The 12,101-nt window shown below is 36.2% G+C and overlaps 1 protein-coding gene across 1 annotated transcript in view; it reads left to right on the forward strand.

Moving 5' to 3' along the window:
- Positions 1-12,101, forward strand: part of LOC121857283 (dystrophin-like) — a 173,012-nt gene that overhangs the window by 58,446 nt on the left and 102,465 nt on the right. Inside the window, exons 3-18 of the mRNA XM_042353273.1 lie at positions 1,866-2,036; positions 2,457-2,546; positions 3,120-3,318; positions 4,572-4,708; positions 5,183-5,377; positions 6,151-6,332; positions 6,582-6,678; positions 7,308-7,451; positions 7,659-7,805; positions 8,408-8,590; positions 9,190-9,333; positions 9,936-10,115; positions 10,278-10,438; positions 10,831-10,987; positions 11,195-11,346; positions 11,552-11,756. Of these exons, the coding sequence (XP_042209207.1) occupies positions 1,866-2,036; positions 2,457-2,546; positions 3,120-3,318; positions 4,572-4,708; positions 5,183-5,377; positions 6,151-6,332; positions 6,582-6,678; positions 7,308-7,451; positions 7,659-7,805; positions 8,408-8,590; positions 9,190-9,333; positions 9,936-10,115; positions 10,278-10,438; positions 10,831-10,987; positions 11,195-11,346; positions 11,552-11,756 (2,544 nt within the window). The remainder of the gene's footprint in view (positions 1-1,865; positions 2,037-2,456; positions 2,547-3,119; positions 3,319-4,571; positions 4,709-5,182; positions 5,378-6,150; positions 6,333-6,581; positions 6,679-7,307; positions 7,452-7,658; positions 7,806-8,407; positions 8,591-9,189; positions 9,334-9,935; positions 10,116-10,277; positions 10,439-10,830; positions 10,988-11,194; positions 11,347-11,551; positions 11,757-12,101) is intronic.

Below are 12,101 nucleotides of genomic sequence, written 5' to 3' on the forward strand. Positions count from 1 at the left end.
CACTCGGGCCACAGTTTACGCCACACACCATTCAGGCAACTTTCTGAAACCTCTTCCTATGTCTTGCCAATGTTGTCAATTGCATGAAGAATGTTGAAGCGACGCCAATATTCTTGGATTGTGGGTTTATTTTCTCCGTCTGTAGCCTTGAGCAGCTGGGCCATGGTACAGCGTAAATAATATGCCTTGAATGCGGCGATGACGCCTTGGTCCATTGGCTGCCTCAGTGCTGTCGTGTTGGGAGGCAGAAATACAATTTTTACACTGTCATGCAAGTTGTCGAGATTGGGAGGATGAGCTGGAGCATGGTCAACGATCAGAAGAATTTTGAAGTCAAGGTTCTCTTTGGCACAGTATTCCTTCATTGCAGGGACGGCGTACATGTTTAACGACTGGCTAAATATGGCACCGGTTATCCATGCCTTCTTGTTTGCCTTGTAAATGACAGGAAGGTGATCCTTAGAGAAACCTTTGAAGGCCCGTGGGTTAGCAAAACGAGAAATCAGCATAGGCTTCAGCTTGAAGTCGCCAACAGTGTTTGCGCCAAGCAGCAGTTTCAAGCGGTCTTTTGCCACTTGGAGATATAGGTCCTCTCAGGCATGATCTTCCAAAAGAGACCAGTCTCATCCACACTGAAGACTTGCTTCGATTAGTAGCCTCCTTCCTGGATAATCCGTTAGAATTTTGGCGGGAATGTCTCGGCAGCAACTGTATCCGAACTGGCAGCTTCACTATTCATCTTAATATTGTGGAAGTTATACTTGCGCTTAAATTATTGAAACCAGCCTCAGCTGGCCGTTAAGTTCTCTTCCTTGTATCCTTCACCCTCTTCTTCCTTTATGTCATCAAACAAGGATATGGCCTTATGCTGGTTAACCATAAGGCTCACAGGCACATTGCATTGATTCTGGTCCTCCTTCCACATAGCCAGCATCTTTTCCACTTTTTCTATCACAGTACTTCTAGTACGAGTTGTTTTAGTTGCACTGAGAGTAGTACCACTTCCAGCACTAACCTTAATCTTGTCAGCGTTGGTCCTGATAGTATGCACCGTTGTGGGGGTTAGACCAAGCACAGCGGCTATGTCCACAGCACGTTCCCTTTTTTCAAATCGGGTTAATACATCCATTTTCGTAGCAAGGGTAATGGTCTTACGTTGCCTCTTCACTACAATAGCATCGGTAGCACTTGATGGGTGCTTGGAAGCCATTTCGAATGGCTATAGTACAATTTTAGAGCAAAAGCACTTAAGCACACACTAATGATGTGAAGTCGTAACAGAGAGTGGCTTGGTGTTGCTTGGGGATGCTGTGATGTTCCATGAGTGAGGGCAGAGCTCCGAGCCGGAGAGCGTAGCGAGGTCAGACGAGTAGGTTATGCACCGTAGAAAGTAGTCCGTAACCACGCAAAACAATGTAGTATCGGATCCCCTGGACGTTAAAAATTTTTTTGGTCTCTAAAGTTTAGCGACATAGTACCGAAACAACGTTAAGCGGGACGACGTTTTACGAGGATGCACTGTATATGAATATTAAGGCAAGTCCTGGTTTTGCTTAAATATTTTGATCCAGTCATGCCAAGAAATAAATCTTACCTAGGCAAAATTAAGGGAAAACTGCATTATATATATTGCGGTACAGTGCTACTTTTTGGAGGATCATTACTCACCCCAACTACAGAATTACATTATACTGGAAGGTGCAGTATTCTGTACAGTGTATGAGAGAATTCAGTAAGATGGGTGATGATTGTAGAAGTGTACAGAACAGGGTATAAAATAGAAATGGGATATCCAAATCTTTGTTAGATATTGGTTTATTTATTAATATAAACATAATATACTGAGCTTTATCGTCTTTTTCCAGAAACGTGAGAAGGGCCGTATGCGTGTTCACCACCTGAATAATGTGAGCAGAGCATTGAATATCCTCGAGGAACACAGTGTAAAGCTGGTCAACATATCTAATGAACACATTGTGGATGGCTCAGCAAAACTCACATTGGGACTGGTGTGGGCCATAATTTTACATTGGCAGGTTTGTAGCATTTTTATTGAACAGAAAAATGATAACTAAAAGAGTGTTTGGTAGCCAAAATAAGTCAAGATAATGCCCTCTAAAAGGAAATTGGTTGATAGAACTTTGATATTTGTGTAACTTTATAACCTGTGCCTTGTGTAGGTACCGTAATGTTTCATTTTAACAACAGTAAGATATTATCTGAAAATTATTACAAAACTTGAGGTAATAATTAAAGCACATACTGTATTGTACATAGAATATTGTATTTTCTTGTCTCATACATTGTGTTTTAAGAAAGAAAATATTATTTTAAAGTACAAAAGAATCTTTCCTCCTGGTTGTCTGTATTGGAAGTTTTATTTTTAGGCCGAGACATCACGTAAAGATTCTACTCCAAACCATTCAGCCACTTTCATATATTTATATTTCAAACAGGTTCAAGGAGTCCTGAAGGATGTGATGTCTGATTTGCAACAAACCAACTTAGAGAAAACTCTACTTGCATGGTGCAGACAAACCACTAAGGTGCGTACAGTACTGTACTTACTTCGTGTTCACACTTTAATTGATTGGTAAGTAAAACAAAATATTTTGTTATTCATTTATTTCTTGTCCCTTACAGCTCGAGAATTTTGGAAATGGCTACAAATAACAGATTATTTTCCTTTGACAAAATTTAGTGTTTTGAATGTCTGTATTTAAATTTTCTTATACAGGGTACCAGCTAATCTTCTACTCTAATAGTATTGATAAGTTTATACTGAGCAAGATTGTATACTGTACATGTACAGGGTTTACCTTTTAGATTATCTTAGTTTTTATGATGCATCATGTATTTTTTGTTTTCAGTGTAGTACAGTTTAGCAATTGTAAATGTTCATGTTTAATGGATAGTAATATGAGAAAAATTATAATTTATGAATATTTACTGTATTTTTAAGTAGTATGTTTCTTTATACTAATATATTTTAAGTTTATGACAGAACGGCACAAAGAATGTGAACCTTAGCATACACATAGGTATTTTTCACAAGAAAATTGATTGCTTATTAATAGCTGAAAATTTTACAAGAGTGCATCTATTATTTCTCTTAACAGGGATACCATGGAGTAGATGTTCGAAACTTCACCACTTCATGGACAGATGGCCTTGCCTTCAATGCGCTTATTCATAGTCAACGACCCCAGCTATTTGACTGGACCGTGTTGGCAAGGAAACACCCATATGCTCGTCTTGAGAATGCCTTTAGGCTTGCTAATGAGCAATTGAACATTGAGAGACTTTTGGATCCCGAAGGTAAAAAATATGTACAGTGTATTCCTTAATGATGTTTTCTTCCAAGTAATAATTTCTCATGACAATGATTTATTAGTTAAATTCTACCTTTACTCCATCTCTGATCCTTGACAATTTGGTGCCCTGAGTTAACCTAAGATATGTTTATTTTATCATCATGAGACTGTGACAAAATAATTCAAGTGGCTTTTATATGAAGTACAGTGATATCTCTGTTAGCCAGAACAATTGGTGCAGAGCACTTTCGGGAATGAGAGATTTCCTGGTAACGAGACGACTCTCTCAAAGCTGGAATTTTCCTGGTAAAACAGAAAAATTTTCTCAGAAGTTCCAGATATTGCTCATTACATCACCTCTCGAACCCGGACAAATATCCCTCACCCCCGGAATTTTCCAGGTAATGGAAAAATTTTCTCTGAATTTCCAGAAAATGCTCCTGATTTTCTTCTCTCAAACCTGGAAAAAAAATCCCCTATCCCTGGAATTTTTCGGGTATAGGGAAAATTTTCTCTGAATTTTCCAGAAAATATGCCCCTCGGAAAATCGTTCCCAAAGCTGTAATTTTCCGGAAAATTCCAGCTTTGGGAACGATTTTCCGAAAAATTTCAATTCCTGCTATCGGAGAGTTCCAGGTTTGAGGGATTCCGGCTAACGGAGATATTACTGTACTGAAATAATGTGAGTGTGTTTATCCACTTTGTGAGTCAACAAAGGTTGAGCATGAATAGATTATATTTCATCAAGATTTGTATACAGTATTTTGCATTATTTGTAACTCTTTTTTTTATGAAGCATAATACTGTATACTGTAAATGTTCTATCTCAAGTTGATGGGTACATATGACTGATAGTTTAAAGGGTAAAATGCAATTGTGTTTTTCACAATGTTGTCAAAAGATTTTTGTTGATAATTATAAAAACAAAAGAAGAACCTATAAATCAAGTAAGATATTTCATTTCGAACTATATTGATTTAAAGTTTTATTTAAATTTTTAAAGCTCTTTATCATCTTAGACAAACTACGGTACTGGTACTAAAAGAGGATTAGGGTATAGCATTAACAATTAATCACTGTGTTCTTATGGTATTGTCCCCTAAAGCATGCAGCACTGAGATAAAGGATATTTTGCTTTTAGTGTACCTTATATTCAGGAAGTTTAGTCCTTGGTTATATTGAAAATGCAGTATACATTCTTGAATTAAAATGAAAACTTTAATTGTTCTTAATCATAATGACTGTCTCCTGTTGCAGATGTGAATTCCCAAGTGCCTGACAAGAAGTCAATTATGATGTATGTGATGTGCCTATTCCAAGCTCTTCCTCATGAATCATTCACTATGGAGAGTTTGGATGTCTCTCTACAGTCAGATTCATCCTTTAATATTGAGGTGAGTCAATCATCATGCAATATGTTAACATTTTAAGGGCTATTGATTGTAAGATTATATATTGCAAAGGTATCCAGATGTTTCGCCCTTTGCCAGTTCGCCGTTTTTAATACAACTCTCAAAACAAAATACTGAATTATTTATATATATTTGGGGCATAGGTGTTAAATGTCTTTGGTACTGATGCTATGGAGGAGATATGAATCAGGATTTTTGTGAGGATTCTATTTTTGCTGTTGGCTTTAAATGCTATGGAAGACAGACATGGTGTTGATGATGGCTGATTATGTTAATGATGAGGGTTCTTCACATACCATCCTCTTTTGAATGAAGAAAAGTACATGAAGATGATGATAGAAAAAAGTGCCAGAGTACAGAGTATGTTTTGTTGTTTGGAGGTTAATACTGGCATAATCAAATATTTATATTGACTCCTTATACAGTATTCATGACGTGTTTGATTTTGATTTACAGGGCAGTAGTGATGACCCCCTCCGTGCTGCTGCTAAGGCTCGACCCCTGTCCACTGTTAGTATAGGTTTGAGTGAATATCAACGAACATTAGAAGAAGTTTTGACATGGCTGTTGGGAGCAGAAGACAGACTGGCTGCCATGCCTCCAATTGCTGACACGACAGAGGCAGTGAAGGACCAGTTTCATGATTTAGAGGTATTTATTTAGTTAGTTGAACTTATGCAGTGTGATACATTACTGCAATACAGTACAGTACTTGGTATTAGTCAGACAGTAGTATCATAGCCATTAGTAATTTTCTCAAGCTTATGTTCTTTTAATTTTCCTCCTTTAGCATAATTAGGGTACAGTGAGTTCTGCTACAACGCGTGTTTTGACAACGCGAATTGGCTCTAACGCAATTTATGAATAGAGGAACAATATTTGTATAACGCGAACGCTTGTTTGCTGTAACGCGATTTTTGCTTACTATTTCTCCAATTTTGTGGTATTAACTGTGAATATGGTAAAGAAGGATATCTCCAAGAAGCGTTTTGGTGATCGCATTTCCAGTGATGATCGTAAAAGAAAGGCTATAACCCTTGAAGAGAAGCTCGATGTTATCTACCTCAAAATCACCCTTCTCCCCTATCAAGTTATATTCATATTTTTTCAAGGTAAAGTGTTACATCTACTGTATGATTTCATTATTAGATATGAATATAACATTTATTTAGACTGTACTATCCTTTGTGTTAGGCTAACGACTAAATTTTTTTCGATTTCGAGTAGTAATCTGCACCTAACCCATTTTCTCCATAAGCCCTGTTATTTCTATTACGCGAATTTTTATAACACGATGTTTTACAAGAACACAACTATCGCGTTATAGCAGAACTGACTGTAGACTGTTTCTTGCAGAATACTAACAAAATTATTATGAAGAATTACTTAATCACTTAAAACATAAAATGTAATATTATTTCCAGGAACTAATGCTGGAGTTAACATCGAAGCAAGGTGGCATTGGTGACGTGCTTGGAGAGGGATCACGGCTAATGAGAGAGGGAGTGATGGAGGAAGAAGAGGAGGAGGAGGTTAGGGTGCAAATGAAGCTTCTTAACACACGTTGGGAAGATCTCAGGGTCAAGGCTATGGACCGACAATCACGGTAACTATAATTTTTGAAGATGCTAAAAAAAAATCTAGTCAAGCTTCCAAATTGATATGTTTTGAAACAGTTGGAATAATAAATACAGTAGAAAGAATCTCGCTGATATTTTGGGGAGCTAAGACCCAACAATGAAGGTATAATTACACCAGGGTGTGTTGAATAGAGTTCCTCCTTGAAGGCACCTTAAATTACTAGATCATATTCACACTAACTGTGGGTGGTCTTATATCATTCTTTGCATTACAGACTACATGAGAAGTTGATGAGTCTGCAGCAGAAGCAGCTAGAAAGCCTAAAGAAATGGTTGACTGAAACAGAAGATCGTATTGCTAATATGAGTCAGGTATGTAATTACAGTGCAGTATTCCGGTATTTCTTATGATATTTAGTTTACAGATATGATTTTAAGCTGAAGTTGTAAATTTTGTGTGTAGTTTATGCATAGAGTTGAATTTGTACATATTTTGTAGTTTAAAAGAATATTATGTTTTGGAGTCACATGAAGACAAAAATCTCTTCAGATACCAAAATAATATTCTTAAGAATTTTTTACATTTAATATAGTTTTGGGTATATCTTGGCAATATCACGAATGTGTCATGGAAATTCAATTGAAACTCCAAACTATTCTGAATTATCCCAGCAAAGAGAGAACAAGCCAAACCAACAGCCTTAAATTTCACATGTTCTGCTCAATGTCCTTAGTCCTCCATGGGACCTTAATGACAGTTCTACATCCCATCATCCGTTTATCGCGCCCTGCAACCGTCCAGTTCATTCGCCTGCCGAACGTCCGTTTCCTATATAAATATTTTACATTAGTTAATAGATGTAACATTTAACAGACAGAATTCTTGGTTTTGCAGCTTCCAGAAGAATACTGTAGTCATGGTGTTGAATATTTTGTTTATTAAAGTTTTCCTTGTATACACTTACATTACTAAGATTGTTGACAAATTTGTTTATCATTAGAGTTTGAAATTTTACTATATACTGTATGCCTTTGTTGTTCATTTCCCACCAGCTTATTCAACTCTAGAAGATGAATTGAACGCTCTGGGTGAGAGATGGGCACACATATGCCGCTGGGCAGAATCACGCTGGGCAACTTTGCAGGTATGGTAGACTGACATTGAAATACCAGTTTAGTCAAGGTCTCAGTATAAACTAACAAATTTTTAGTTGGAATTGATTGAAACTTAGTAGACCATCTTGCACATCTAGCTATATTGTATTATGTTGCAGTAAATGATCTTAAGCCCAGCCTTCTCTTAGAAAATTTATCCTGACTGTTTACACCATAATCATTCTGACTGGTTTCAGACACTATCAGTGCACTGGGAGCATTTTGAACAAGAAATAGAAAAGTTGCGTCAGTGGCTAAACGAAAAGGAGACTTCTCTTCGCCAATTTGAGAGTGATCCATCGACTGAACAAGAACATATCCTACGACATGCCAGTATGCTGCAGGTAAGAGGCTATTAGTGATAGTATACTGTATCAAAGACCAGTGCCCTGTCATCACTGAGCAGAGTTACTAAATAAGGATTTGAAAATGTTTATTATTTTCTCTTGCTATAAGGCTTCCCTTTGTTCCCTCCTTTGCTTTCCATAAGTCATATTCATTAATGTTATTTTCATGTGTAAAGTATTGTATGTGAGTAAATAATGCTTCTTATGGAGGTTAATGATTTCAGAACACTGGCATTACCGTTTAATGTGTGCTAAAAATTCAGAGGTCACTATGAGCTGTGTGATTTAGTTAGTTTAGACAATCGATCTCTAAATGAAAACCATGATTATATATCTATTATAAATATATGTACAGTACGTATTTTCAAAGAACTGGAACAGTCTGTACTATTGCATTTATTGTATTTATCACCTTGAGTATATCCTTTTGGTGCCTCCTATGTGCCTCTCTGTGTAAAATTAAATATGCATGAGAGGGTGAAGTGGATCTGGGTAATAATAAATACACAGAAATTAGAGTGCTAAAGTTATAAACAATCAAAACAGTTGTTAAAGCTGTCATCTTTTGGATAATATGAGCACACTGTGATTTATTGCAGGTTCTGCAAGCAGAGATGGAGGTACAACACCGACGACATGCTCATCTCCAAGAAGAGAGTGGCAAAGTTTTGAGTTACATTCCAGAAGGGTCCCCAGCCCATGAAAATATATCTACAGATATTGAAAGTATACAAGATCGAATGGACTGCCTTCTTAGCATAATTGAAGCACAGACTCAAAGGGTATGTGTGTTTCACTCTGTTTTTGTTTATGATGAGATTTTTCTTGAATTCTATCTTTCAACATTTTAATTTCACACTAAATTACATTTAAGCTGATTTATCCATCAGCAAAAGACAGTAAATAGTTTTTTGTATGTAGGAAGTTCCAAGTGTAGATGGAACATGTCATTTCTAGTCATCCAACACACTCAGCACACACTATTAACCTGTGGATGTTCCAATTAGAAAAGGTCATCCATCAATATCAAGATTAATATTCTAGTTCTGCATATCCTTGAGATGGAATTCATATACAGTATAGGTCAATGCTTGAGTAGGTGTACCTTTAGGAGGAGTAAGTGGACAAAATTTAGGAAATGTAGACGGTTTTTAGGCTATTGCCCATTCCAGGGTCTTCTCTGTGTGTTGAAGCACCATATCAATAATTAGTATTTCTCCTTAAGCTTCCAAACTTTTATAGAAGATGAACAAGTTTGAGGCAAAGCAGTGTAGTATTTATAAATTGTGAGAAGAGAATGATGATTACTGCTGTGAGAATAGGTTAAGAGGAAGCATAAAAGAAAACTGTAAAAAATAAAGTTTATAATTTTCTTTTCTAGCTGGCAGCAAGTGGGATTGATATTACCAAAGTGATGGTCCCAGTTGATGGTTCTAGTGATGTTGTGAGTTCTAGCACAACTACTATCTCGCACGAGGGTGCCACTGTTATCACCAAGATCATCACAACAAAGGTTACTGAAACGGTGAGTCGGTTTTGCTTTTAGATATGATAACAGCATGTATTAGGTGTAGTGAAACTGCAATCATCTTATGCTAATTGTAACTTTTAAATTTAACAATAAATCGTCAGATGGGAAAGGTTTATAAAAGTTGGTCATATTAGTGAACTTGCCGTGTCATATTATCTAAATACAGTACAGTAATATGACCAATTGTAATTATGCCATCTTATGATTAAGTTTATAAGTGCATAAATTTATTTTTAATTCTGTACAGCAAAAATAATGATTTTTTTTTTTGGAAAAGTTGTGACTACTGTAACTTTTTTCAATTTTAGTTTGACTAGTTGGGCTTAGTAACTGATTTTGTATATTATTGGCTTATTGTATGCTCTAAAAATGTCATTAAAAACAAGTTTTGTGTTATTTTAAGAGGTGTTGAATCTTTTATTGTTTATGAACATATTTTTGCTTTTAAAATGTGAATTTATGGGATATGTGATCCTATTTACAAACAAAAATATTATTTACAATATATTTTTTGGGAACGGAACACTTTCATAAATCACCTAATGCATGTAGGTGTATCTGATAAAATGAAACTATTCTTGAATTTTTTCAAGCAGGTTACGGGCAGTGTTGTCAAGCGCCAGAAACTTGAAGGAGGCAGTCAGGAGGATTTTTCTGTAGCACTTCATCAGTTGGGTGGTTGGATGGATTCAGTGGAAGCCCAAATCAAACCAAAAGCAATTGAAGACCTTTCTCTTGACCAGCTTGTTCAACTTAGTCAACAGCTGGAAAGTGAAGTAAGTAATTTACATGTATGACACCATTGATACTCTGAGTTATGTGTCAGATGCAATATTGCCTTTATGTGTGATCATTGGGTATATTCGTATATAGTAAAGGTAAGAAAAGACAAATATTTTAAAGATATTAATATGTTATATTTCCCTTTCTTTCTTTAGATGGATGGTCAGAAAGAAGAGTATTACAAAGTGGTTAGTCTTGGACAGTCAGCAATTTCTGAGACATCTACCATTGGAGAATCATCACAAGAAAGTGAACGGCAGGTGGCAATAGTATCTAGCCGATGGGAAGCCTTAATGGAAATGCTTGTTGAAATTAGGTAATGTTTTAATGATAAGCTTGTCTCAACTTCTGCAGCCATGTTCTTTGCATAAGTATTGAGTTGAATTATTAAGTAAAAAAAATTTTTTAACATTTTTATTTGTGTTTATTCATGATACTATTTTAGAAGTGAAGCAAATTGGTTCTTGCAAAATTGTACTCTACTAGATCCACCTCTGGATATCTGAAATACTCCACTTATCCAGTTTATCTGATTTAAAATTAACATTTATTTCTTCTTGTCTCCTTTCTCTGTATATTTTCCTTACTTTTGTTTACATTCACCCTTACTTTATGCCAGTTACTTGTCAATAAGTATCATTCTTCTTAACTTTTGATTAATGATATAAGTTCTGTTTACTTAATGGCCTTTGTCATATTCTCGTGCAGGACCCGCATCACCTACTTGAATCAGAAAAAGAGGGTAACCACAGATCTAAGTGATCTTGAGGTACACTATCAGGGCTTTGTACGATGGTTTGAGGATGTCCGCACTGTAAGTGAGAATGAACCGAATGCTGTCACACTTCAGGCAGAGCAGTGTAAGGTTAGTAATGCTGAGATTTTATTTGTGACATAATTGTGTGTGTGTAAGAGAGAGAGAATAAAGGGAGACACTGGAGGATATACACAAATCTTGTGCACATATTCTGTTGCTAGATAAAACAGAATATAGTTTTATTGTGAATTATTGTATTTTGAGCTTTGATGTATCCTAAATTGATACCATAATTAATTATTCATTTTATTTCAGACAAAAATTGCTGCAATGGAAAGTCATAATGAAGATATTGCAGCCTTGAAAGCATCTACAAAAACACTGAATCAAAAATGGGAAGAGGAATCGCAGCCTCTAGTGCAGCAGATAACCGCCTTCCACACCAAATGGGAAAACCTTATGCAAAGGTGAGAATTAGGGAACTAATAGATTTATAAAAGAGAAAAGTCATTAGATTTAAAGAAGTATTTGATTTAGAGCGTATTGACTGAATTTAAATTGTTGATTAATATTACTGTAGTTGAAAAAGGTTAGTTGTTTGTAACCTGCACATCCAGGAATTTTGAAAGGAATGTGATGGATTATGTATACTTTTTCATTCATTCTTAACAGATTTTTGGAGTGGAATGAAACACTGGGAGAGATGCAAGCTCAGGCTGTGACTCCAACAGTTGCACCCTTGGCACCTCCCCCTGAGTCTCTTCTTAAAGCCATGGATGCCTCTGGAAAGTGGCTGGAGAGTTTAGAAGCAGCATTGGCATCTGAATATTCTGCCAGCACTCTTCCACAAATGCAAGATCAGCATATCAAGTTCAAGGTAATTTTGTCTCTATGTGTTGCTACCATCTCAAATGGAAGTCAATAGGAGTACTGTACCTGTACATGTGTTTTATCCATACTTTTTTTTTTACGGGAATTAGCCTACTCAGGCACAGGTCGAACAACCCACAATGGGGCCTAGGGGGCGAAAAATAAGAACAGAAATAAATTAAAAATAGAGAAGAAAAAGGTTATACTGTGTTAATCTACACCATGAAGATGTTGGAAAACCAGCTTTTTAAAGTGAGACAGATTGTATAAGTATGGAAACACAGAAGAAGGCAGAGCATTCCACAGTTTGGCTGTGTCAGTTCATTTCCTTCTGTCTCTGTCCATGCATCTG

The sequence above is a fragment of the Homarus americanus genome, unplaced genomic scaffold (assembly GCF_018991925.1).
Source record: "Homarus americanus isolate GMGI-L3 unplaced genomic scaffold, GMGI_Hamer_2.0 scaffold20465, whole genome shotgun sequence".
Lineage (NCBI taxonomy): Eukaryota > Metazoa > Arthropoda > Malacostraca > Decapoda > Nephropidae > Homarus > Homarus americanus.